The 23,945-nt window shown below is 58.9% G+C and overlaps 1 protein-coding gene across 1 annotated transcript in view; it reads right to left on the minus strand.

Moving 5' to 3' along the window:
* ZC3H7B (zinc finger CCCH-type containing 7B) overlaps window positions 1-23,945 on the minus strand; it is a 37,153-nt gene that overhangs the window by 8,213 nt on the left and 4,995 nt on the right. The window contains exons 2-15 of the mRNA XM_059680769.1: window positions 16,485-16,541; window positions 15,519-15,552; window positions 15,211-15,408; window positions 11,980-12,138; window positions 10,079-10,159; window positions 9,287-9,343; window positions 7,766-7,808; window positions 6,994-7,187; window positions 6,426-6,747; window positions 5,528-5,586; window positions 4,690-4,789; window positions 3,386-3,547; window positions 1,882-2,087; window positions 740-840 (exon numbers count right to left, since the gene is read on the minus strand). Of these exons, the coding sequence (XP_059536752.1) occupies window positions 740-840; window positions 1,882-2,087; window positions 3,386-3,547; window positions 4,690-4,789; window positions 5,528-5,586; window positions 6,426-6,747; window positions 6,994-7,187; window positions 7,766-7,808; window positions 9,287-9,343; window positions 10,079-10,159; window positions 11,980-12,138; window positions 15,211-15,408; window positions 15,519-15,552; window positions 16,485-16,537 (1,769 nt within the window). The 5' untranslated portion in view covers window positions 16,538-16,541. The remainder of the gene's footprint in view (window positions 1-739; window positions 841-1,881; window positions 2,088-3,385; window positions 3,548-4,689; window positions 4,790-5,527; window positions 5,587-6,425; window positions 6,748-6,993; window positions 7,188-7,765; window positions 7,809-9,286; window positions 9,344-10,078; window positions 10,160-11,979; window positions 12,139-15,210; window positions 15,409-15,518; window positions 15,553-16,484; window positions 16,542-23,945) is intronic.

Below are 23,945 nucleotides of genomic sequence, written 5' to 3' on the forward strand. Positions count from 1 at the left end.
TAGAGTCCAGCTGTGTGCCCCGCCCCCCTCAGTCTGGGGCAAGCTCAAGGGCAGAGCTGCCAGCAGGAGCAGGACAGCAGCTCCCACCTGCTACGGGGCTGGGAGAAGGGAGTGCCCACGGGTGGAGAAGGGGCACTTCCCTTGGGCTCCCCAGCCCGATGCTCCAGAACTGGTCCTGCCCCCAGGGGAATAAGGCCCTCCTTCGGGCCAGCGACGTTAGTCACCCTCCCAGCAACCTTAGGAGACTCGGAATCATCGACTGTACGATGAGGACCCGAGGGTCAGGGTGGCCAGAGGACACAGGACAGGCCACTCCCTGACCAGCTGGGACTCCAGGGCCTGGGCTCCGTCGTCCCCGATGGGGCAGAGCCAAGGGGGTCGGAGGGAGCGAACGTGGGCCCTGGCTCACCCACCCCTCCCACTCTGCCCTCGCTGATGTCACGAGAGTGGGGGCACCAGACAGGAGTCAGAGGGTCATCCGTACAACACAGACAGCATCTCTGCCCTCACAGGACTAGGGGGTCAGTGATACCCAAAAGGAGGCTTGGAATAGAGCTGCTCCATCAAGGTGGTCTGTCTGACCCTTCCAGCTGGGTGCCAGCTCTGAGTCCCAAATTCTGCCCCTCGCCTTGACACCCTCCGTCCACCCTCTGACCTCAGCTGCTCCCAGGCATCTGAGCCGCCCCAGGGAGCCTCTCCATGCGCCCCGTCCCCGGGCTGGGCTGTGGGTCACACTCACTTGTTGTTATAGAAGCTGTGCTTGGCAGCCAGGTTGGAGCAGACAGAGGGAGAGTCCTTCGTGCCCTTGCTGATGATCCGGGGTTTACTGTCAAAGCAGATCTGCCCGGGGAGGGCCTGGGCTGGAACCCGCATGACCACCCAGGGTGGGGGGTGGACAGACGGGTCCCCATAAGCCCTGTTCTGAGTGCCTGAGTCGGGGAAGGGAGGAAGGGAGGGCCAGGGTCTGCGGTCCCTGCCTCTCTGGCTCTCGCTCACAGGTACCCTGGCCCCAGCTCTCTGATCCCACCCGGCACTGGGTGGGGATTCACCATGCCAGGCCGAGGGCAGGGGTTACTCTGTGCCTCAGCCTCCGTTTCCTTAACTGTAAACTGGGGATAACCACACAGGGGCTGTCCCACAGGTTCCCTGGGAAGCTCAGAAAGGACAGAACTGAACCGCAGTGCTCTGAAAAGCACATGCAGCCGTCCGACGGGAGCTGACACCAGGCGGCCTGCTCGAGTCGGACGGAGGGCTGGCTGTGTGATGGATCGGGGTGGGGCTGAGCTGCACCAGACCCTGCCAGCATCCAGGACCAGAGCTCTCCCTTCCCAGATCTGGACCCTCACAGGCTACGGCTGGTGGGGAGGCAGGGCCCAAGGGGCCTTCTGTGGCAGCTCTGGGGAGGGAGTGAACAGCAGCCGGTGGGGCTGGATCACAGCTGGGCCTGGGGGTCTGAGGATGCTCCCGGGAGAGGATACAGGCTGGACATGCGCAGAGAAGTAGGCAGGACGGTGCAGCGGGCATTGAAGTCAGCACAGCCGGACAAGGCGGTGAGGGTGTGGAATGAGACCTAAAGCACCTGGCCCCCGCCTGGCCCAGGACGGCCGGAGGGAAGAGCAGGTATGGTCATTTCTCTTCTGCCTCAGTGTCCGCCTGCCCTCGGTGAGGGGCTGGGCAGGATCGGGGCTCTAGCGTGACCGAGCCTCTGAGCCTAACTTTCTAACCGTCCAAGGACCTATGTACTCTAGGGTCAGGCCTCCAACACCACCTGTTCCAGGGCTGCCATTCCAGGGGAATGCGCCAGGGAGCTCTCCCCAGCCCTGCCTGTGCCCCCACCGGTGGAGGAGGCGGGCGGGTGGGGCGGGGCGGGCGGGCAGGTACCTCGCAGAGGAACGTGAAGATGCCCTGGTGCTCCTTGAGGAGCTTGGCGATGGTGAGGCTGCCGCGCTTGACGCCCCCCAGCGGGTCGAAGAGCAGGTCGCGGTTGAGGGTGCCCTTGCGCTCCTCGGTCCACACGTCGATCTCCTCCTGATGGTAGGCGAAGGTGCAGTTATCCCCGTACTTACAGTCCTGCTTGTTAATCATGTCTGCAAAGAGGCAACAGGACACACGTTCTGCCAGGCGGGAAGGCGGCCCCCAGCGCCCCCAGGACCGCCGCTGCGGCCCGGGGGTGCCAGCAACCCCCTGGCGGGCCCTGGGCTCATCTCCCACACGTGGGCCCTGGGCTCTGCCTGCCACGAGGACTGGGGAGGGGCGGCCTCCTCTTTGCTCTACACCCGGGTGGGTGGGGGTGGGGAGTCGCATCTTCATCTGCAAAACATGGCTATCATCAGGCACCACCCAGAGTCTGAGGCTGCGTGACGGTGGGTACAAAAAGGTGACAATAGAAAGCACTTAACAATACTGTGACTGTCGTATGTTGCTATGTAGATGCACCAAGACGCTTGGGTGAGGCATAGAAGCATAGAAGGTACATAACTGTCTATTAAATTTCAACCAAGTTGGCATGAGCCAGGCATGAGGGCAATGGCAACAGAATACTTTTTAAAAGCTAACTTTTATTGTCCTGGCCAGTCTGGCTCAGTGGATAGAGCGTCAGCCTGTGGACCAAAGGGTCCTGGGTTCGATTCCAATCAAGGGCACGTACCTTGGTTGCAGGCTCCTCCCCAGCCCGGGCCCTGGTCAGGGCATGTGCAGGAGGCAACCCATCAATGTGTTTCTCTTACATCGATGTTTCTGTCTGTCTTTCCCTCTCCCACTCTCTCTAAAACAGCAGTTCTCAACCTGTGGGTCATGACCCCTTTGGCAGTCGAACGACCCTTTCACAGGAGTCACCTAAGACCATCCTGCATATTAGATATTTACATGACGATTCATAACAGTAGCAACGTTACATTTATGAAGTAGCAACGAAAATAATTTTATGGTTGGGTCACAACATGAGGAACTGTATTTAAAGGGCCAGAATGTTGAGAACCACTGCTCTATAAAAGACCAATGGAAAAATATCCTCGAGAGAGGGTTAACGAAATATAAATACAAAAAAAAAAAATAAATAAAAGCTAACATTTATCGAGCCTCACTATGTGCCAGTCCTCAATGCTGTACCGGATTCTTTCCGCACCTTCCCACAGCTGTGGGCCCTGCCGCGGTAGCAGGCTAGCTCTCCACTAACTGTGCGGCCCTCTCACTCGAGAGCGCGGCCACCAGCTCGAACGGAACTCCCGAATGTCCCCGCCCGTCTGCAGAGCTGGTCCGGGTGGGAGACGCTCTCTGGATGCGGGATTCATCCTCGATGGGCCACACCTGCTCTGCCCACCTGCCCCCTGGGAGGAGCAGAGCAGCAGCCTGGCGTGCGAACAGCCGCCTGTCACCGGCCACCCACCTTTGCACAGGTAGTAGGAGCCCACGAAGCTGGTCTTGGTGGGCCGGGGCCGGATCCGCTTCCAGGTCTGGTCCTCGGAGCTCCGGAGCCGGCCGAGCAGCAGGTCCCGCTTGCACTTGTGCTCCAGGCCCTCGCGGTAGGTGTAGTCGCCTGCCCGGGGGCCTGTAGGTGCAGGGGGATAGGGACGTAGGGACGTGACTCCGGGAGCAGAACCGAAGGCTGATGGCTGCCGGGCCCAAGCAGAGGAAACCGGGCCCCTGTCTACACACCTGCCTCTTTCACCTGGGCCTCCACCACCCCCACCCCCCCATGCCATATGCTCTCTGGGGCCTGGGTCGGGGGAAGCCCTTCAAGGAGTCCCTTCTCAGCACCCGCCCCCCTCCCCCTGGCCCTCCAGTGAGCCTGAGCGTTTCTGTGTGTCCCTAAATGAATTATGAAGACAGTGCCCAGCAGAGAGCAGACCTCCACACGCCCCCCCTTCTTTTCCTGTCTGAATGGCATTGCCCAGGTTCATCCTCCCTCCCCTGCTCCTTTCTCTTCCTGGTCCTTTAAAATCTGCTGGCCAAGGGCCCCCTGTCCCCAGACAGTGGAGAGGGGTGATCTCCTTAAAGAGACCAACGGGAAACGGCCCCATGGAGCGCTGTGGGCTGACTCAGGCAGGGGCGACATGCATTGGGGGGTGGGCCAGGGAGGTCTTGCAGCCGGTGGATGACAGTAACTGCATGACCCCTAAGGCCCTGCCAGCTCCAACACCCTGAGAGGGAGGACGTAGACTGCTGAGATTTCTAACCTGGGACCCTATATCGTCTAGAACTTCGGGGCCGTGGGCTTCTGGCAGATGCCACCCTAAGCCTGAGAGTCTAGACTCCCGAGACTCTGGGTGAGCTGAAAATTTCTCCCGATCCTGGGCCTCTCTGAACGACGTCCACCGCCCCCCTTGGACTTGGGGTCTGGGGACTCCCCTGGGGCCACACAGCTAGTGTCCTCTCCCACGCTCCTCTGCCCCCTGGGTGCTGGGCAGGGTTTGCAGTCACCCCGTGGGAGGCACTCGGGAGCGTGGAGAGGCGGCTCTGCCCTCCGCAGCCCGGTCCCAGCCTCTGGGCTGCAGGGCGCCGAGATGCACCGGCAGCGCCCTCCCCGCCCTCCAGCCTTCCCGGCACTTGTGCAAGCCCCACCCCCACACTGTCTACCTGTCTGCTCCTGTTCCCGCCTCATCTCTGACTGGCACACGAGGCCCTGTCATTCTGGGGCCCACGCTCCGGAGATCCCCAGCATCTCGGGGCAGAGGTGAGGGTGCACGTTACCTGTTTTGGGGTAGCAGAGCTGGCAGGCCTGCTTGAACTCGTGGGTGGCAGCCAAGGGGTTCTTGATGAGCAAGGCGGTGTTGGGCATGGAGGGCTCTGGCTGTGACAAGAGGAAGTTGGGCATCTTGGGCCCTGGGTGAGGGCTGGAGCCACCAGGGCCAGCCTGGGCACCAGAAGGGGTGGGGGGGCTCTATGACCCTTCCACCCCATCCGAGGGCTACAGCCCAGGACCCTCCCTCTTCCTCTGTCCTCCCGGCCAGGGAGCTCCTTATCTGATCCAAGAATCCAGAACATAGGACTGGAGAAGCCTCGGGGGTAACCTGATCTCGCCCTAGAGCCTCCCCTTGGGTAGCAGCCCAGCATGAAGCAGAGCAAGAGGAGTGGGCCCGTGGGGCTGTGCACGCCCCGGCCGCCATTTCCCAAGCCCCACAGGACGAGGGGAGGTCAGGCACTTCCCTGGGGCCACAGAGCTACTGTCCAGCTGAGGCAGGAGGCCAGGCTGCCTAACGCCTGGTCAAGTGCGCGCCCACCCTCAGAGCCTGGCTGAGTCCCGAAACCAGGGATGTGACTAACGCTGGAGAAGTTACTCAGCCCCCCTGAGCCTCAGTGTCCTCTTCTGCCAGCCCCAGGCCCTTTGCTCGCCCTCCCAGCACGCGGCTCAGTTGGGAAGGGCTGCGAGACCATCTGCTCCCGGGCCCCTCCCGGGGGGGGGGGGGGGAGAGGGTGCAGCCCCTTGTCCCAGGTAGAGGGCTCACCCCACTCCGGAGCCCACAGCCACTCGCCTTGCACCCCTGGGGGCATGGGGTGCCTGGTCACGCATCCTCACCACGTCACTCACCGAGGGGGCTGGCTTCTGAGTGCCGCTGGGGGGACGATGGTCCTGTGAGCTGGGATCCTCTGGGCGAGGAGAAGACACAGGGGGTCACGGCCCTGCCCGGAAGGGGGTGAGGGGCCCTCCGAGGACTCTGCTCCATATTTCGAACCCAGAGAAGCCTCCCAGCTATACACCTTCTCCTATTCATGCTGATCCCCTCACTCCACCCCCGGGGAACAGGGAAGCATCCCAGCCTGAGCACGTCCCCACACCCCCCGCACCCCCTCGGGTCCCAGGAGACAGCCGCAGCTCGGCCGCAGGTGCGGCCTCCGAGACTAGCTCGGTCTTCAAGGCCCCCATCCTGCCCGCCCTCCGACCCTGCTCCTCTGCCTTGGGAGACCTCCCTCCGTCATGCGGGCCTGTGTCAACTGCTCCCCCTGCTGGCAGATGCCTCCTGCAGGAGGCGCCATCACCTCCCCCGGGAAGCCCCTCTGGGCTCCCCTCTGGGCTCCCCTCAGCTGAGAGCTCTCTGGGCCGGGTCTGGGGAAAGCCCTGCCTGGAAGGGCCCACGCGGGCCTGCTGCCTGTCTGGGTTCCTGGCACCCAGCTGTGTGGTACTGAGGGAGTCCATGGCCTTGAACCCACCGGCCTAGCGACCCCAGTCCCTGGGAGGCTGGACAGAGAGCACCAGACCACAGGGCTGGAGCCCTAGCTGACCCCAGCTCTGCTGTTCGATTTTGAATAAGATACCAGCCCGACACTGAGAGCTGCAGGGGACATGGCCCCGGGCCCTGACGGTGGGTGACAGGACCTGGGCTTTGGCAAACAGCTGTAATCCCAACTCCGCGCTCTGGAGACTGGAGCCGTGACGGCACCTTGCACAATGTCAAGGGGGGGAGGGGTGCCTGCCACCCAGGCCTCACCCAGGAAGGCGCTGGGCTTGTCCAGGGAGCCCCGGGTTGACCCAAAGCTGTCCAAGGCGTCCAGGCGGGTCTCTGAGTAGGGCAGCAGGTCCAGGGAGTCCAAGGCAGAGCCCGGGGGCTCGAGGGCATCCAGCACAGAGGCAGCCAGCTTCTTGGAGGGGTCCATGACCAGGCCAAAGGAGGCGGGGGGCAGTGGGCTGGAGACGGGGATGGACCCCCCCACCACGGGTGGCAGCAGCGGGGTCCCGCCGGGGAACACGGGTATCAGCTGGGGCAGCTCGCTGGGCACACCGCTGCCAGGCAGGCCGCTCTGGACCAGGGACTGCAAGGAGAACGGGGGTCAGAGAGCTCCCTGCCCAGGCCTGGCACAGTCGGCACTGGGACAAGCCAGCCCCGGGACCTCAGCCCCGCCTGACCCCTGGGGGAACCCGGAACCTTCACTGCCGTCCCCCCCCTGCAGCTTCGCGTTTCTGTCCCCAAGGCCTCCCCCCCCGCCCCCGTGGGACGTGAGGATGACTGTGAGGGGGTCCCAGGCAGGAGGGGGTTCGGAGCGAGCAGCAGGGCTCACCAGTGAGTCCAGGAGGGTGTCCAGCTCAGGACCAAAGACGTCCCCGTCGGAGAAGTCGTCCAGGCCCTCGGTGCTGGGCAGCGCCCTGCTGCTGCTGTCCAGGGGCGCCAGCAGGTCCAGAACGTGGGGGAACAGGGGCATCGTGGGGGTCGAGGGGAGGAGGGCCGGGGAGCCTCGCAGGTCCACGTAGCAGTCTGTGGGGTGGGGGGGCTCAGTCGCTGCAGGAGGTCCTGCTTGGTGGGAGGGGGGCCGTGTCCCAGGGCCCCGAAGTCCTCACCCAACACCTCCCTCCTTGCCCCGGCTCCTACCCTAACCCTGCCCGCCCGCTGGCCTGACCCAGCGGCCGAGGCTCAGTCATAGTCAAGGAAGTGGGGGCGGGTCCTGGAGCCCCACGATACGTCCCTGACGGGCCTGGCGCGGAGCCTGAAAACCCCAACCTGGGGCAAGCGGTGCCTTCTCTGAGGGACACTGTTAAAGGGGCCTCCCGGGAAGCCAGTGAGAACAAAGGCAGAGGTTTGACAGAGGTGGACTCCCGGGTGAGGGGCGGGAGTGGAGAACATGGGACCAGCACCCCTCACTGTGCGGTGGTCCCTGCCCCCCCCCCCCCAGGCTGGAGGGGTGCTTTCCCCTCCCTGCGGGGACTCTTCCTGAACCCACTATTTGCTCTCATGTTTCAGGGAGTCCCCAGGAGCCCTTGTCTGCAGGGCTGGGGCTGGCTGAGCCCTTCCCTGGGCCCCATCTCCACCCTGCCCCCTTGAGTGAGGGACACTACCTGTCTCGATGTCATCGATGGACCCCAGTCCATTGGAAGTTCCCTGTGGGAGGAAGGACACAGCGGGTCAGGCAGACCCGGGCTGGGAGGCCACGGCGCCCAGCACTCGGGGTGTCACCTGGGCCCGAGGGACCACCGCTGCTATTAACCATGGGACGGGACGGGACGGGAAGGCACCGAAGTGCCACTCCCTGAGTCACCAGTGTCCGCCCCAGTCCCCACCCCAGTCCCCGCCCCCGGCTGAGTGGGCGGGTGGGACCTGCCGAGGCCTCATCCTCTCTGGCCCGTTTCCTTGTGTCAAGTGGGTACCAGTCACCCCCTCCTGGGCTTTGAAAGGAGAATCACTGGACACCTGCACCGAGCCTGGAACATGCCCGACCCACACGGAGGGCTTCACGGGTCTGACAAACGTGTAACGTGAAAGGTTAAGCCCAAGCGCTCAGAGCTGGCCTGGTGAGCGGGGTTCTCACCGCAGCCTCCACATTCGGTCCCGCGGACGTGCGTGGCTCCTCCCCCCGGCCGTGGCCGTCCTTCCTCGGCCGGCACGTCCTCCCCTGCCCCTGGGTCCTGCAGTCGGATCTGCCAGCGCCCTGGTCTTGCACATCCCAGTCTCCAGCACTGAAGGTAACTCTTGTTTATAAATCACCCAGGCGACCCTTCGCTATAGCAGCCCGAACAGACAAATACGTTCATTCACTGTATTTTTGAACACCCAGTATGTGCGAGGCCAATAGTTTCTGGTTACACACGATGAGGAGTGCCGGTTACAAACCCGGTGAGATCACGCTTGCCTCCCTGCCGCCTGCGAGGCCCCCAAGGGCAAGGCCATGCCTCCCGCAGCCCGGCACAGCGGCGCCCACGGCTTAGCAGGGTTTCCCTGGGCGGTGTGGAGTGGGTGGATGAAAGTGCTATAGCGCCCCTGAGGGAGGCCTGCTGCTGCCTTGCTGGGTGACACTGGCCAAGTCCCCCGCCCACTCTGTGCCTCAGTCTCTCCTTATGGATAATGAGGCAGGACGTAGGCTCCACCGTACTCTTACAGCCCGTCCCTCACCTTGCAGAAAGCCTCACAGCCCACCAAGCAGTCCGTGTATGCTGAGCCCTGCCACACCCACATGAGGAGGCCTGCGTGGCTGGCCCCAACCGCCTTTCCTTCCACTGCCTTATGCCCTCCCTCCTGCGGCCATGGTTTCCTTTCTCAAGGGGCCATGGGCTATCCCTGATGGTCCCCTGCAGTGACCACTCCCACCACCAGCAGCACCGCCTGTCCCCACGCCGTGCACCCCAGAGCTGTCCTCACAAGCCAGGCCCAGGCCCAGGCTGCAGTCACCCCTCTTCCCAGAGCAGGTGCCTGGCTCAGCAGGGGGATAAGGATGGACTGAATCCTTCAGTCTGATGCCCCGGCACCTGCTGCCTGAGGTCACAGACACCCCAGAGAGTGGGTTCAAAGCTCTGGTGATGGGTGAACCACGACAGGCTGCTCCTAGAGGTGGGGAGGGAGGCGAGGGGCCCTGGCCACCCTACCTGATCTGCCGCACCAGCCGCAGTGCCGTTACTGAGCAGAGAAAAGGTTTCCAATTCCTGCCAGAGATTGGAGAGGGGGGAAGAGATGAAGATCCGGGAAAGGTGCTCAGGGTCCCATTACCCGACGGTCGGGGTCTGCGGTCCCTCCAGGCTCCCTGCCGCCGGGTCTGCTGGGAGTCACCTGCACGCTCTCTGGGTCATATTTGGGTCTCTCCTTCCTGCAACCATGACCTGGAGAGAGGACTTCCAAGCACACACTCCTACTGTGTGCCAGGCACGGCCCCAGGTGCCATGTCATCCTCTCGTTTTGATCCTCCCATGAACCTCTGGGGTGGGCACCATTGTCCCACGTTCCAGGTGGAGAGAGAAGTAACTTGCTCAAGGTCGCAGCAAGACTCGTGAGCCGGACCCTTCCCGGCGCACAGTAGGTGCCAAGTGAACCACACAGACACCAACATTTCACATATGCGCCATCGGGGGTTATTTGAGGACACAAGGCTGAAGGACGCACTGTCAGCTAAGGCCCGGCGCTGAAGCCCAGGGAGGGGAGGGAGCGGCGCCAACAGCTGGTGTCAGGTGAGCTGGAAGCTTTGGCTGCTCTTTCCTGTCCCTAAAGATCCTGAAAGTCGTTCCAGGGCTTTCAGCCAGAGAGGGAGGATCACCTGCTGTCACTCCCTCTCTCCTGGCCTGGCTCTGGCCACCCTCACCTACTTCCCCCAACGGGGCCCGGCCCCTTCTTCCGGTCTCCCCACCGCCACCCCCGCCGGCCCCCAGCACCCCGAGCCCACCTACCTGGGGCCTCTTATACGCCTTCCGAACTCGCAGCCCCAGCTTCTGAGCCAGCTCCTGACCGAGCTGGGTGACGCTCTCATCCTGGGGAGACAGACACGCGTGGAGCAGGTTCGTCCGCCTGGCTCACCCCGCTGGGCTGCCACACCCGCTGCGGCCTGCAAGGGGCCGCCGGCAACCCACGCTGCGACAAGGAGCCCGCCCCGGGAGGGGACCTGGCTGCCAGGCACACGGCTAGAGCGTGGTGGGCTGGGACCAGGCACCCTCGCTTCTGTTTTTTTCTTGTAGGGAGAGCAATGGAATAATTTTTGTTTCTATTAATATTGTCCAGTTGCCGGACACAGTAAGCGTTCAGAAAACATTCACTGTTATTCTACTTTCTGTCTATTATTCTTGCTCCCCCAATTCAGTTTCGTTCACAATGAGAACCTTTCTTTTGACAGTTGTCCCCAATCCACACGGCATTTTCCAGCATTCACAGCAGGTCCCTGTCATCCAGTTGTCACAGCTATGACTCCTGGGAGGGCAAGTGGCTTTACCACCCCTATAGAGCCCAGCGAGGGCTGGCAACTTGCCGAAGGAAAGTACCCAGCCGAGGGCGCCCACCATGCTCCAGCTGTGTGACTTGTGTGGTTTCCGAACGGCCTTGTCTGATTTTCTGATTCCATCCTCAGCACAGCCCTATGACGCATGGCATGCCATCTCCCCATTCTGCAGGGGTGCAAACCAAGGTTCAGAGAGGCTACGCCATGTGTCCAAGGTCATATAGCTAGCAGGTGGCAGACCCAAGATTAGGACCCAAAGCCAGGCCAGCAACCTGGCACCGATATCTTTGACCACCGTGCAGTGACTTCCTGCTCTGCTCTGCTCACCCAAATCTTTCTTGCTTCTTCCAGCCCCGCTCAAGCCCCGCCTCCTCAGGGAGTCCTCCCAGCCCTTCCCAGAAAGCATTTACCCATCCCCAAGCCCTCTCACCCATTATTTCAGGGATGAAGTAGGATGGACACGTTATAAACGTGGAGCTGATATGCAGAGAGGGGAAGTGCTTTATCTAAAGCCGTGGTTGGCAAACCGCGGCTCGCCAGCCACATGCGGCTCTTTGGCCCCTTCAGTGTGGCTCTTCCACAAAATACCACGTGCGGACGCGCACGTACAGTCTGATTGAAACTTCGTGGCCCATGCGCGGAAGTCGGTATTTTGTGGAAGAGCCACACTCAAGGGGCCAAAGAGCCGCATGTGGCTGGCGAGCCGCGGTTTGCTGAGCCGCAGTTTGCCGACCACTGGTCTAAAGCCATGCCAGGGGTCAAGGGTGGAGCCAGGCCTAAACTGGGATATTTCCATCTGTCTCCTAGTAGATTGTGGGTCCCCGGAAGGCACAGATGGGGCACCGTGTGGGCACGTAGTTAATACCTGCTGAGTGGATGGATAAATGGGGAGGGGGGATGTGCCCAGCGTGCACGGGCTGGTGCAAGCAATGCTCTCTATTGGCCATTTCCCATTGTCTCCTTCCGACCTAATAAACAGCCTGGACATTAGGACCCCACACACATGGCACCCCTTTTAGTCTCACTGCAACCCTGTACTCAGCGTCTCACCGACTCTATGATCAGACAGCCTGGGTGCAAATCTCAGCTCTGCCGCCCCCTAGCAGTGACGGTGGGGAAGTTCCTTCCTCTCCTCCCTCATCTTTAAAATGGGGATCACTGATCCACCTCAAAGGGTTGTCTGTTGCAACTGAGTTGATACAATGTATCTTCAGCAATGCCTGGCACTCAGCTCAGTGCTAACAAAAGTATCTGCAGCTCCACGTAACAGAGGAAACTGAGGCTCAGAAAGACGGGGTGGCTTGGCGGGAGTGAGGGCCCTAAGCCTGGCCCCTGGCGTGGATGCAGAGCCACACTCACGTGGGGCAGGGCGAGCGAGCAGCGGCTGCTGCACTCATAGGCCTCCTTGTGGCGTCCCAGCTCGTTGAGGGCGCGCGCCTTGCGGAACAGCGCCCGGATGTTCTCGGCGTCCAGGCTCAGCGCCTTCTCGCTGTCCTCCAGCGCCTTCTCATACAGGCCCTGCAGAGAGGAGCAGGTGCTCTGTCAGCCCGTACCCACCTCCCCCAAGCCTTTGCCCCCTCCCCCCCCAAGACCAGCCTCCCTTCCCTGCAGAGACAGAGGATGCCGGAGGACCCGGCTCAGGGAGAGGCTCCAGAGCTCCAGGAAACAGCTCTGGTGTTCACACTCCGGTCAAGGGCATCCCTGTGTCCAGCTGCAGGGGCGGCCAATTGTCAGGACACTGGAGGGAGGGCCTTCATGCCACAGTGACGAGCCCAGTCACTCAGACACGTCTATTCCGTGTCTGCCTTCAGTTCAGCACACCATGGACTGAGCCCGGGCTGGTGTGCTCAGTGGGTTGGGCATCATCCTGTGCACCAAAAGGTTGCTGGTTCGATCCCTGGTTAGGGCACATGCCCCGGTTGCAGGCTTGATCTCCAGTTGGGGGCGTGTAGGAGGCAGCCGATCAATGTTCTGCTCTCACATCTATGTTTCTCTCTCTCCCTCTCCCCCCCAAAAAAAATCCACAAAAAGTCTTTAAAAAAAAAAAAGAGGACACCATGGACTGAGAATAATAAAGGCGCCTTCAAGAGGAAGTGAACTCAGGAAGGCAGCCAGCGTACAGAGAGGTGTGAACAGGCACCTGGCTGGCCCGTTTATCCAGAACCTGTGAGTTCCAGGTGTCACTGAGCCCACAGCACAGCCTCCACAGGACCTGGCCAGTGCCTGAGTCAGCGAGTGAGCAGGGCAGGGACGAGGGGGAGGCTGGAGCTCTGAGGAGGAGAGGAGACTGAAGTGTGGAGAAAGAAGTGAGGGTGTGATGGGAGGCAAGGAGCTCAGGAGGGAGGAGCAAGAGGCCAGAGGTTTGCAGAAAGAGGCAGGGCGATGAGAAGAGGGGTTCTCAGCTCTGACTGCCACAGACTCCTGCCAATGCTCAGCCCCCCCACCCCCCCGCCCAGATTCTAATCTGGGTTTGTGCTTAGGCACCAATACTATTTTATTTATTTCTTTTTTAAATATATATTTTATTGATTTCAGAGAGGAAGGGAGAGGGAGAGAGATAGAGATAGAAACATCAGTGATGAGAGAAAATCATTGATTGGCTGCCTCCTGCATGCCCCCTACTGGGGATTGAGCCCACAACCCCGGCATGTGCCCTTGACTGGTCACAAACCTGGGACTCTGCAGTTCGCAGGCTGATACTCTATCCACTGAGAAAAACCAGCTAGAGCACCAGTACCATTTTAAAAATTGTTTCTTTATCTGAAACATTTTTATTTATTGATTGATTTTTGCTTGAGCCACCATTGTCTCAACCAAACAATTGGTGCATAGCTTTGGCCCTTGCCAGAGCTCAAGGTCCATCAGCATTCTGGGTACTTTGTTTATACTTTCCTGATAGCATAGACAATTAAGATTTTTACCGGATTTGTGTTACCCCCGTTCCCTATAATAGTACCTTACACCCTTGGGAATCAATAAAAAATCACCTTCTTGGTGCTTGGAGTAAAGGTAACACAACCCTTGATATTTTAGAATTACAACAGCATACTGTACAATTATCCCAGGCAAACTTACGAACTAATTCCTTACATGCTGGCAACAATTTTAAAAGGACATGAAAGAATTTAATCCCTTCCACTGAATCTCCTTACATTTGCCTCTCAGCATAACCACTATTGCCTGTCTCATTCTCATTCTTATATGTTTATTTCTAGTCAGCAGATGCGGAATGAAGAGTCTTAAAAGGACTCGAGCCTGCGGACTGAAAGGTCCTAGGTTCGATTCCGGTCAAGGGCATGTACCTGGGTTGCGGGCACATCCCCAGTAGGAGATGTGCAGGAGGCGGCTGATCGATGTTTCTCTCTCATCGATGTTTCTAACTCTCTATCTCTCTCCCTTCCTCTCTGTAAAAAATCAATAAAATATATTAAAAAAAAAAAAAGAAAGAAAGAAAGGACTCGAACCCTTCAGGCAGCATTCACTTTTCAAGATTTATTAAGGAAACGAAAAGGGGGAGATGTGGAAGCTACCCATTGTCTATGCCAGTGATGGCGAACCTATGACATGTGTGTCAGAGGTGACACACAAACTCATTTTTTTGGTTGATTTTTCTTTGTTAAATGGCATTTAAATATATAAAATAAATATCAAAAATATAAATCTTTGTTTTACTATGGTTGCAAATATCAAAAAATTTCTATATGTGACAAGGCACCAGAGTTAAGTTAGGGTTTTTCAAAATGCTGACATGCCGAGCTCAAAAGGTTCGCCATCACTGGTCTACGCTATCAGGAAAGTATAAACAAGGAACCCAGAATGCTGATGGACATTGAGCTCCGGCAAGGGCCAAAGCTATGCACCAATTGTTTAGTCGAGACAATGGTCGCTCAAGCAATTTCCTGATCTAATAGTCTCAAAGTAAATCTTTATTAGTACTCACTGACCTTTAAGATAGTCTGTCTGCTACCAGAATTGCCTCCCTGACTAAGGGCAATATGTGTATCTAAACTGAATAAAAGGTTGGCAGGGCCTGGGCACCAGTGAAGCCCTCCCACTAGAGTTGGGCTCTCCGCCTGGCCCCCCGTTTCCAAATTCATATTTCTTGTCTAGTCTTGTCATTTGAGCGCGACCCTTCTCCAGGTCCTGAACCCAAGCCACGCAGGACGTGGATATCACAACTCTCACAGATTTTAGAGAAATGGAGAGAAAGAGAGAGAGAGAGAGAGAGAGAGAGAGAGAGAGAGAAACGTCGATTTGTTGTTCCACTTAGTCATGCACTCATGGTTGACTCTTGTATGTGCCCTAATCAGGGATCAAATCTGCAACCTTGGTGTATCGGGACAATGCTCTAACCACTGAGCACCCCAGCCAGGGCTGGCCAACAGTATCACTTAAGAATTGTTATTATGTATTAGGACTTTAAAGCTCCAGGTGAGTGTGCTGTGCAGCCGGGCTGAGAGCCCAGGGGGTGACGGTGAGGGTCAGACAGGAGGATGTACAGCCGGCCTTGCAGGGGCTCCCGCGGAATGGGCCTGGCTCACTGGGCGTCTGGGGGCGTGGCGAGCGGGGGGCGGGGGGCGCCAGGCTCACCATGGTGAAGTAGCAGGCGGCTCTGTTGACATGCAGCTTGCACAGCAGCTCCCGGGGCAGGTCCACCTGGTCAGAGGCGGCGTATTCGGCCACGTTCAGCCCCTCCATGTATTGCACCAGGGCCTGCTTGTGGTCCTTCTCCCGGAACAGGTCATTGCCCTCAGCAAACAGGTTCTGCACCAGCTTGAGCAGAAAGGCCTGCCGGGGGGAGGGCACAGAGGGGCTCAGGGGCTTTCTCCATCCAGCCCCAGCCCGGCCCCCGGCCTCCACGCCCCTTCACCATCCCCAGCCCGGCAGCCGACACTCACCTCATATTCTTCTTGCTTTAGGGGTAGGGTCGACCTGGCAGGAAAAGGAGAGGAACACGAGGTCTGGTGAGCCCAGGGGTCCGGGCGCACGGAGGTCCAGGAGCCAGGGGCCACGGGACAGAGATCATGCCTGGAGTGGCTCCTCCAGCTCCGTCCTCAGATGTCAGCTTGGCGATTAGGGTGCGGGGACAGCACTTTTTTCTCCCTAAACCCTCACCACGCTGGCCTTCCATCCCCCGTAAAAGGGAGGGAGGAAGGCTCGTGTCTGCCCCAGGCCCGGCAGCCGGCTTTCCCAGGAGCAGATGCTCTAGGTGAGCCGGCTGTCCTCTGCCTGAGACCGGGCCTCTGGGAATGACCGTGCCCACCAACCAGACCCGCAACTGCAGGCCCCGGCACCACCAGCAGTCCGCCCCGGCCCCTTCTCCTTCCCCTCCCACAGAACGCACAGGACCCAGCCGATGCCAGGCACACTCAGAGCCCCTAGGATTCTTTGAGTCCGGTGAGACCCTAAACAAGTTCCTTATCTCTGAACCTCAGCCTTCTCATCTGCACAATGGAGACAAGACCGCCTCCTTTGCTGGGCCGTTGTGAAGGTGAGAACAACGATGCATGGGAAGGCCCAGCACGGAGCCTGGAGGATGTGCTCATTAAGTGGGAACCACTGACTTACTCTACGATGTGCAAGGCAAGCGAGAGAATTAACGAGCACAGGCGGACAGTAGGGGACATGGCGTACGGGGACAAGACCGAAAGGGAACCGGGGCCAGGGAGCGCGTGTGCCTGTGGGGTTCGTGGCTCACACGTGGGGTTCGCAGATCCAGCCCCCGAGCCCCTGCCATGCCAGCCCCTTCCTAGCACACCCCACCCCACCCTCCCCCACGCACACAGGAACCAGAGCAGCAAAGGCTCCGTGAGCAGGAAGAGGAGACTGGAGGACCCCTGCTCAGCCGCCCAGTGCGCACTCACTGAATGAACTGCAGCCCCTTCTCGATGTCCGCCTTCCGTCTCTGCCTCTCCATCAGTCTCTGGGGGAGAGAACAGTACATCGGTCCGTCAGCAGGGGCCGGCGCCATCTGCCCCCCACCAGGGACTCGCCCTCACTCATCCCTTTCGCAGGAGCAGAGGGGAGGCACTGAGGGCAGGAACCTGTCTCAGGGCCTCCAAAGACTGAGCCACGCCATGCAGCTCCTGCCCTCCCCGCCCGAGTCCCCCAGACGTGGAGTTTGTACAGTGCCCTCGGTGGCCAAGGGGCTGCATGGAGGCCCCCTGCCCTTTCCCACAGCATGGCTTGGGCTGCAATACTGCACGGGACACCCTCGAGTTCAAGGGAAAAACCTTGTGCAACCTTCAAACTCAGTCTGGGGAGAAGAGACAGAAAAAGTAAAATGTTGCCCCTGACTATAGATACAGTGTAGCGCCACACACTGGGCCAGGCACTCGTCTAAGGCTCTTACTGAATCGTTCAACAGCACAGCGAGGCAGGTGTCATTCTGCCCCTCTTACCCAGGAGGAGCTGGAGCTCAGGGAGGCCCCGTCATGAGCTGGCGTACAGCTGAGGCCGGATTTGAACCCAGGCCCCTCTCCTTTCATGCCCCCCCCCCCCCAGTAGCCCCTCCACTCAGCCCTACGTGCACCATCTTCATACAATACATGGTGGTGAGAGAAATAGATGAATGAGTAGCAACTCACCCAACTTTCTATAGGTAAGAATAAGTGAACGAGAAGAACTGACCCTGAGACGTTAACAATCAGATAATAATACGCGAACAGTTGCAGAGTGCTAACCGCGTTGTCACGATCGTTTTACACGCGGTTCCTTCCTTAACCCTTACTCCCCGCACTGCCCTGAGTCGGGGCTGCCATCATGTGCCCATTTTGCAGAGGAGGAAACAGAGGCACAGAGAAGCTGAAGAGACTTGCCCAAGGTCACACAGCTAGTTCATGGGGGAGCTGAGATTCAAACCCCGCAACCTGGCTCCAGAGCCCCCACACGTCACCATCACCCTTCCTGTCACCCACTAAGCAATTGCCGCCCCCCCCACCCCTCAGGGACCCCTCAGCCTGTCATCAGGCTCAAAATCATTCCCTCCCTGGCCCGGTTCCCCGCTGCCTGCTGCACAACCTCCCCTCCCTTTCCTGGTCACGTGTAGTGAAAGAGTTGTCCACACCGTCTCCACATCCTCACCTCCCCCACCACCCCCACCCACGGCCACCCACTCCCACTGCTCCACAGCCGCCTGCCGAGGGCTCTCCCACCCCAGGGACCTCCTCACTGCTGAGTCCGGCAGAGGGACAGGTGGCACTCACCTTTCCTGGCCCTCCCGCTGCACCTGCCCGGCCCCCTCACCGTCACCTCTCCGAGCATTCCTGCTCCGTCCGATAGGGCTCCTCTTCCCCTGCCCAGGTCCCCCAAATCACCTGGGCTTCCATAAGGGACAAGACTCCTGTTCTCCTCAGTCCACGCGCTCTCCCCAGGTGAGCCCTTGCACTTGGTGACCTCCTGAGTCATGTCGATGACTCACAAACCTGCTCCGCCCACCAGGCCACCCCCTCCCCAATATTTCAGATTCCTGTCCCTGACTTTCTGGGTAGAGCTACCTGGATGTCCAACACCCAGGCTGCTAATGACTCCCATGCCTTTCCCAATCCTAGGCTCTCTACCTAGAATGCTCCCCCCCACCCCGCCCCAGCCAATTCCATTCATCCTTTAAGGCCCAGCTCAGCCCAGCCGTCGTGGCTTGGTGGTTGAGTGTCGACCTATGAACCAGGAGGAGGTCAAGGTTCGATTCCCGGTCAGGACACATGTCCGGGTTGCAGGCTCGATCTCCAGTGTGGGGCATGCTGGAGGCAGTTGATCCATGGTTCTCTCTCATTATGGATGTTTCTATCTCTCTCCTTCTCTCTTCCTCTCTGAAATCAATAAAAATAAAAATAAAAAGACCCAGCTCAGATGCCTCCCATATCCAGAAAATCCTCCCTGATGCCACCCCCACTGGGTTGGTTGATCCTCGAACTCATATCATTCCAATCTTTTTAAAAATATATTTTTATTATTAATTTCAGAGAGGAAGGGAGAGGGAGGGAGAGATAGAAACATCAATGATGACAGAGGATCATTGATGGCTGCCTTCTGCACACCCCCCCCCCCCCCACTGGGGATCGAGCCTGCAACCCAGGCATGTGCCCCGACTGGGACTCGAACTGTGACCTCCTGGTTCATAGGTCTACATTCAACCACTGAGCCACACTGGCTGGGCAACACATCCCAATCTCAACTCAGCAGCCTCTCCTAACCCTGTTTCTCTTCCATGAACCCCCAACTCTAGTCATAGCTGCGACTGCCATCCTGTTCAATCTTCCACCTTTACCTGTTAAACTTTCCTCCCTCCGCAGCTCCTGCCCTCCCCTCCAAACCGGGGCTGTCTCTCAGGCCCTCACTATCTCCTGCCAGCAGCCTCCAGGGAGGCCCTCCAACCTGCTGCCAGGGGTTGGCGGTCAAGGATATCTGTCTAACACACGTCAGTGCCACGCCCCTGCTCAACACCCTTCCGGGTGTGCGCACGCAGACACACACAGGGTGCAGGCTCTTTTAAAGGGTGAAAACCAAATACACTCAGTCGTCTAGTGATGTAGCAATGCCAGTTTTCTGGGTCTGATAAGATAAGACAACTATATATTACCATCCGGGAAAGCTGGGTAGGGAACGCTGTGCTATTTTTGCAATTTCCTGTGAATAAAAAGTTAAACAAACAAACCTTCCATGACACCCACTAGCAGGGCAAGTCCCGGGCACACACCACTGTAGGCACGGCCTCCTTCCAGCCCGGGCCCAGCCTGGACTCTTACACTCTGGCAACGTCGCATTCACGCTGCCCATCTGTCTGGAACGCCCTTCATACCCTCGCTGCCTTCCCACCCTGGCCAGTGCCCGGTGCTTCAGTGAAGCTCAGCCCAGAGGGTCCTCTACAGGAAGCCTGCCTTCCCCGAGGGCCCTCGCACAGCCCCGAGCTCACCACAACTTGTCCTGGTTAACTGACATCAGGAGCTGTGTCCCCAGCTCTCTCCAAGCTATGAGCTCCCTGAAGGCACAGGCTGCCCCTGGGTCATCTCTGAGGGCCAGAGGACAGGCCTGAACCCACTGTGGGAAGGGGAGCCTCGCGAACCCTAGAATAACAGTGTGGAGGCTGATTTCAGTCCCCAGGCATTAAGCACTTTCTCCTACCAGACATTGTTCTCGGAGCTTTAAATGTAACCCTCAATCCTCACCACATCCCCTAAGACGGCACTGTCATCATCCCCATTTTACAGATGAGGAAACCAAGGCACCAGGAAGTGACATGGTCTGACAGTTAGTAAGTGATGAGCTGGGGTTTGAACCCTGGCAGTCGACTCTGGAGGCCACCAGTCACCTCCCAACCCAGCGGTGTTCCTCCCCATCCCCACACCCACAGGACGTCGCCAGTCTCAGCCCACACGCCACCGCCTGGCACTCACCTGTCCCAGGTTTCTTGAAAAAGTAGCAGCCAGTGCAGACTGCAGACCACACACACACACACACACGCACACACACGTTCACGCACACACGCACGCACACACACGCACACACGCTCGCACGCTACCTGAGGTTATGTCATCTGCAAGATCCCTGGCCGTCTCCTGACTCACCAGCCTCCATGGCTTACTCAGAGACCTGGGAAGGTTTCTTCTCGCCATCCCGACCTCCCCAGTCAGCATTCTAGGTCTGGGCCGATCCCTACCCCACAGTGCTACGGGCCCTGCCAGTCCACCCTCGGACCCTCGGCTCCCAGGAGGTCAGGCAGGGGTTTCAGCTCATTTTTGGAGGTTATCACTGAGCATCAAGCACCTTCTATGGCAGGGGGTTTGAACTGGGGCCCACGAGAGAATTCAGGGGTCCACTTAGAAGTTTGCTTGTTTTGTTTTGTTTTTTAATCCTCACCCGAGAATATTTTCCCCTATTGATTTTCAGAGAAAGGAGAAAGGAGGAGGGGGTCGAGGGGAGAGAGAGAGAGAGAGAGAGAGAAACAATGATGTGAGAGAAACACATCGACTGGTTGCCTCCCGCACTGACCCTAACTGGGGCCAGGGATCAAGCCTGCAACCCAGGTGTGTGTCCTTGACCTGCATCCAACCTGCCAGCCTTCAGTGCCCAGGTCGACGCTCTAACCACTGAGCCCGCCGGCGAGGGCCATCTTCAAGCTTTTTTCACGAACCTCTACCGGATATTTAGCATGCCCTTCAACTATGGATGTAGGCAATCCACCGCTCTAGTCTGTGCTAGAAATCACTGCTTTCCCCGTCACCTTTCAGCTACTGCAGACATAACAAACTACTGCTCACACCCGTCACAAGCGCGAAGCTATGGTAGTTACGTTGTCACCGCTGGGTCTTGCTTTTGAGCGCATTGATGGAAAAGCACGGCCACAGGCCAACAGGACCGGTGTCCTCTGCCATCCTGTGCACTTCCAGCTTAACGCATTTCAAAGCAGCCCCTAGGGAGGCCTCCCCAGGCCGCCGCCGGGGCAGCGGGGCAGCGACGGCTTAAAAGCTCTGTTCTAAGGAATCATGTTTTATCCCTCCAATCATCTCACCCCCAGGTGTTATTATCCCCATTTTCCACAGAAAAGCCAGGCTTGAAAAAATAAAAAGTGAGCCCGGCCCGTGTGGCTCAGTGGTCATGGTTCGATTCCCGGTCAGGGCACACGCCCGGGTTGTGGGTTCGAGCCCCAGTGTGGGGCGTGCAGGAAGCAGCGGATCAATGATTCTCTCTCGTCACTGATGTTTCTCTCTCTCTCTCTCCCTTCTTTGAAATCAATAAAAGTATATGTAAAAAATAAAACAAAAAAGGGAGGCTTGGCGGGTCCGTGACTTGCCCAGGGCCACGGGGTTGCCGAGGGAGAAAGCTGGCGGGACCCGCTCGGGCCCCAGGCGCCACCGGGAGACCCTGGGAAGGAGTGACTGTGGAACGGAATGCCCCCGCCCCCGCCCAGGCCTCAGCAACCCGCACTTTGTTTCTTTAAAGTGGCCACCTCAACAGAAACCCAAGTTCAGGAAACGGCCCCCAGACCCTCCCACTGCCCCACCGTAAACCGCACTAGGAGGCGGCAGCAGCAGAGCTTGCTTCTCCGGCCGCGCGTTCCGCGTCCGGTCACAGGGAGCTGCAACTGCCATCATCTCGTCTCAGGCTCCCAACAACCTGGGGGCCAAACTGCACAGGAAGGGCCGGAAGCCACATCTGCGGTCGGGGCCAGGCCCCTGCGGCACCCCCACCCCACCCGCCAGCCGTGGGGCTCCAGTGAGATGTTTCAACGAGAACTCTTTTTTTTTTTTTTTTTAACAGAAAAGTAACAGAAGCTCATTGTACAACCCTTGGGAATTATGGGCAAGTATTAACAAAACAAAACAGGAAATGCTCCGCGTCCCGTAGCTCAGAGTGGCCGCTTAATATGTGGAGTTTCTTTCTTTCGAGCCACTGAGAAGCCACCCCTGCTGGCGGGAGCTCGGAAGTCCTGGTGGCTGCGCCACCTGGTACACAGAGCGCCGAGGGGTTCACAGGCTGCTCTGCCGACTCCCCGGCCTGAAGACAGGGAGGCAGGTCGGGTCGGTGCCAGGAGCCGTGTGCAGGCCGGACCTGGGTTCCAATCCCAGCGCCGCCTCACACTGGCTTTCGGGCACCTCTCTGAGCCTAAGCTTTCGTCCTTGGCAATATGGAGCTAAAAACAGGCCCTGGGCAAGACAAGACAACCTGCAGATGCCCGAAGGGTGCCCCCCACCGCGGAGCTGGGAAATTTGCGTTTCTGCTGAGCTGGATGCCGAGAGAACCCTGGCAACTCACAAAACCAGCCTACAGTCCTTTTCCATGAGTGCACACCCGTGTCTTTGCGGTTTCTGTCTAGGCCACTCGTGCTTGGCAACATCCTGCTACTATCACTCATTGATTCAACGAATACCCACAGAACATCTGCAGGTGCAAGGGGTGCTGCCAGACGCTGGGGCCGAGGCTAACCAAGTCCCTGGCCTTGTGGGGTTTGTGTCCCAGGCCCGGGAAGACAAACAGGTCAGTGTTACATGCACAAGTAAAGACGCAGCTGAGAGTTACAAAGAAACTAAGATAGGAAATGGCAGGGAGTGATGGGGGAGGCCCTTCGGAGGGGGTGGCCTTTAAGAGACAAAAGGAGCCCGCACGTGGACATGGGAGGTGGGTCCGAGGGCACCCGGCCGAGGATGCAGCCAAGGCAACGGCCCTGGGGTGGGAACGAGCTCAGGACGTTACTGAAGAGACAGAGGCCCGTGTGTCCGCGCTGCAGGGAAGGCAAGCCAAGCGGGAGGCAAGGTGCGAGGCGCAGGCCACGCCGGAGACGGCGCCGGGCTCCGCGCGTGTCAGGAAACCACCGGGAGGTGTTCCGCAGAGGAGTGACAGGGCTCATTTAAACCTTGAGAAGATGCCTTGGGCGGCTGCACTGAGGATGGATGCCGAGAGGGGAAGCTGGAAATGAGTGGGGAGGCGACTGCAGTGGTCGTGGTCCAGGCCTGGGTCAGGAGGGCTGTGGAGCCAGTTCAGGAACATTCTGGAAGTTATTACATGCTCACGGAACCACAGCTATGCCCTATGAAGACACTGGGTGGTCTTTATAGCCTTCAGGGTTCCCTCATTTGAGGCTCCCGGCAAACCCCAGGCGGACGGGACTGAACCAGCACGGCCATTTCGCAGACCAGGAGACTGAGGCCACGCCTGGTGAAACGCTCGAGCCCCGGATCACGCAGCCAGCACGTGCTGGAGCCGGGAGCGAACCGCAGGACCTTGGACTCCCTGCCCTGCACTCCGCTGCCTGCGGAGGAGGGGGAATGACAGGACGGGGAATGCTGTGGGAACAAGAGCCGATGGACCTCGGAAAACCCCAGCAGGGTCACGGCGGCCACCCCCCTGCGGCCCTCGCTGGGGAGTGCTCAGCGGCTGCTCGCTGGCTGACCCCGCACTTCGGAAGACACGACCCTAACACGCTGTCCCTTTTCTGAGGCGCAGTGTGGACAGGGTAGGAGGAGCTGGAGGGTGGGTGACCCTCCGTTTTCTCCTTCTGGAAAAGAGGGACATCTCTTACCTTAAAGGACTGCCAGGAGGATTAATGAGAGACGGTGGGCAAAGCGTGACACAGACGTTAGATAATTAGAGTTTCCAGACAGTAAGAAAAGAGCTCCGTGGAGACCAAACTAACACAAAGGCGTCACCCCTGCACGGCAGCTAAGACCTCAGGCTCGGGAGCCTCCTGTGCCCGGCTCCCTCTGACCCCTGCTCCCCCACAGCGTGTGGCCTTGGACCCTCAGTCTTCTCGTCTGCAAAATGGGGCTGTTGATAATCACTCCTGACTCAACGAGTTGTTAAGAGGTTTCAGTAAGACACAAAGTGCCAAG

Source organism: Myotis daubentonii, chromosome 2, assembly GCF_963259705.1.
Source record: "Myotis daubentonii chromosome 2, mMyoDau2.1, whole genome shotgun sequence".
Taxonomy (NCBI): Eukaryota; Metazoa; Chordata; class Mammalia; order Chiroptera; family Vespertilionidae; genus Myotis; species Myotis daubentonii.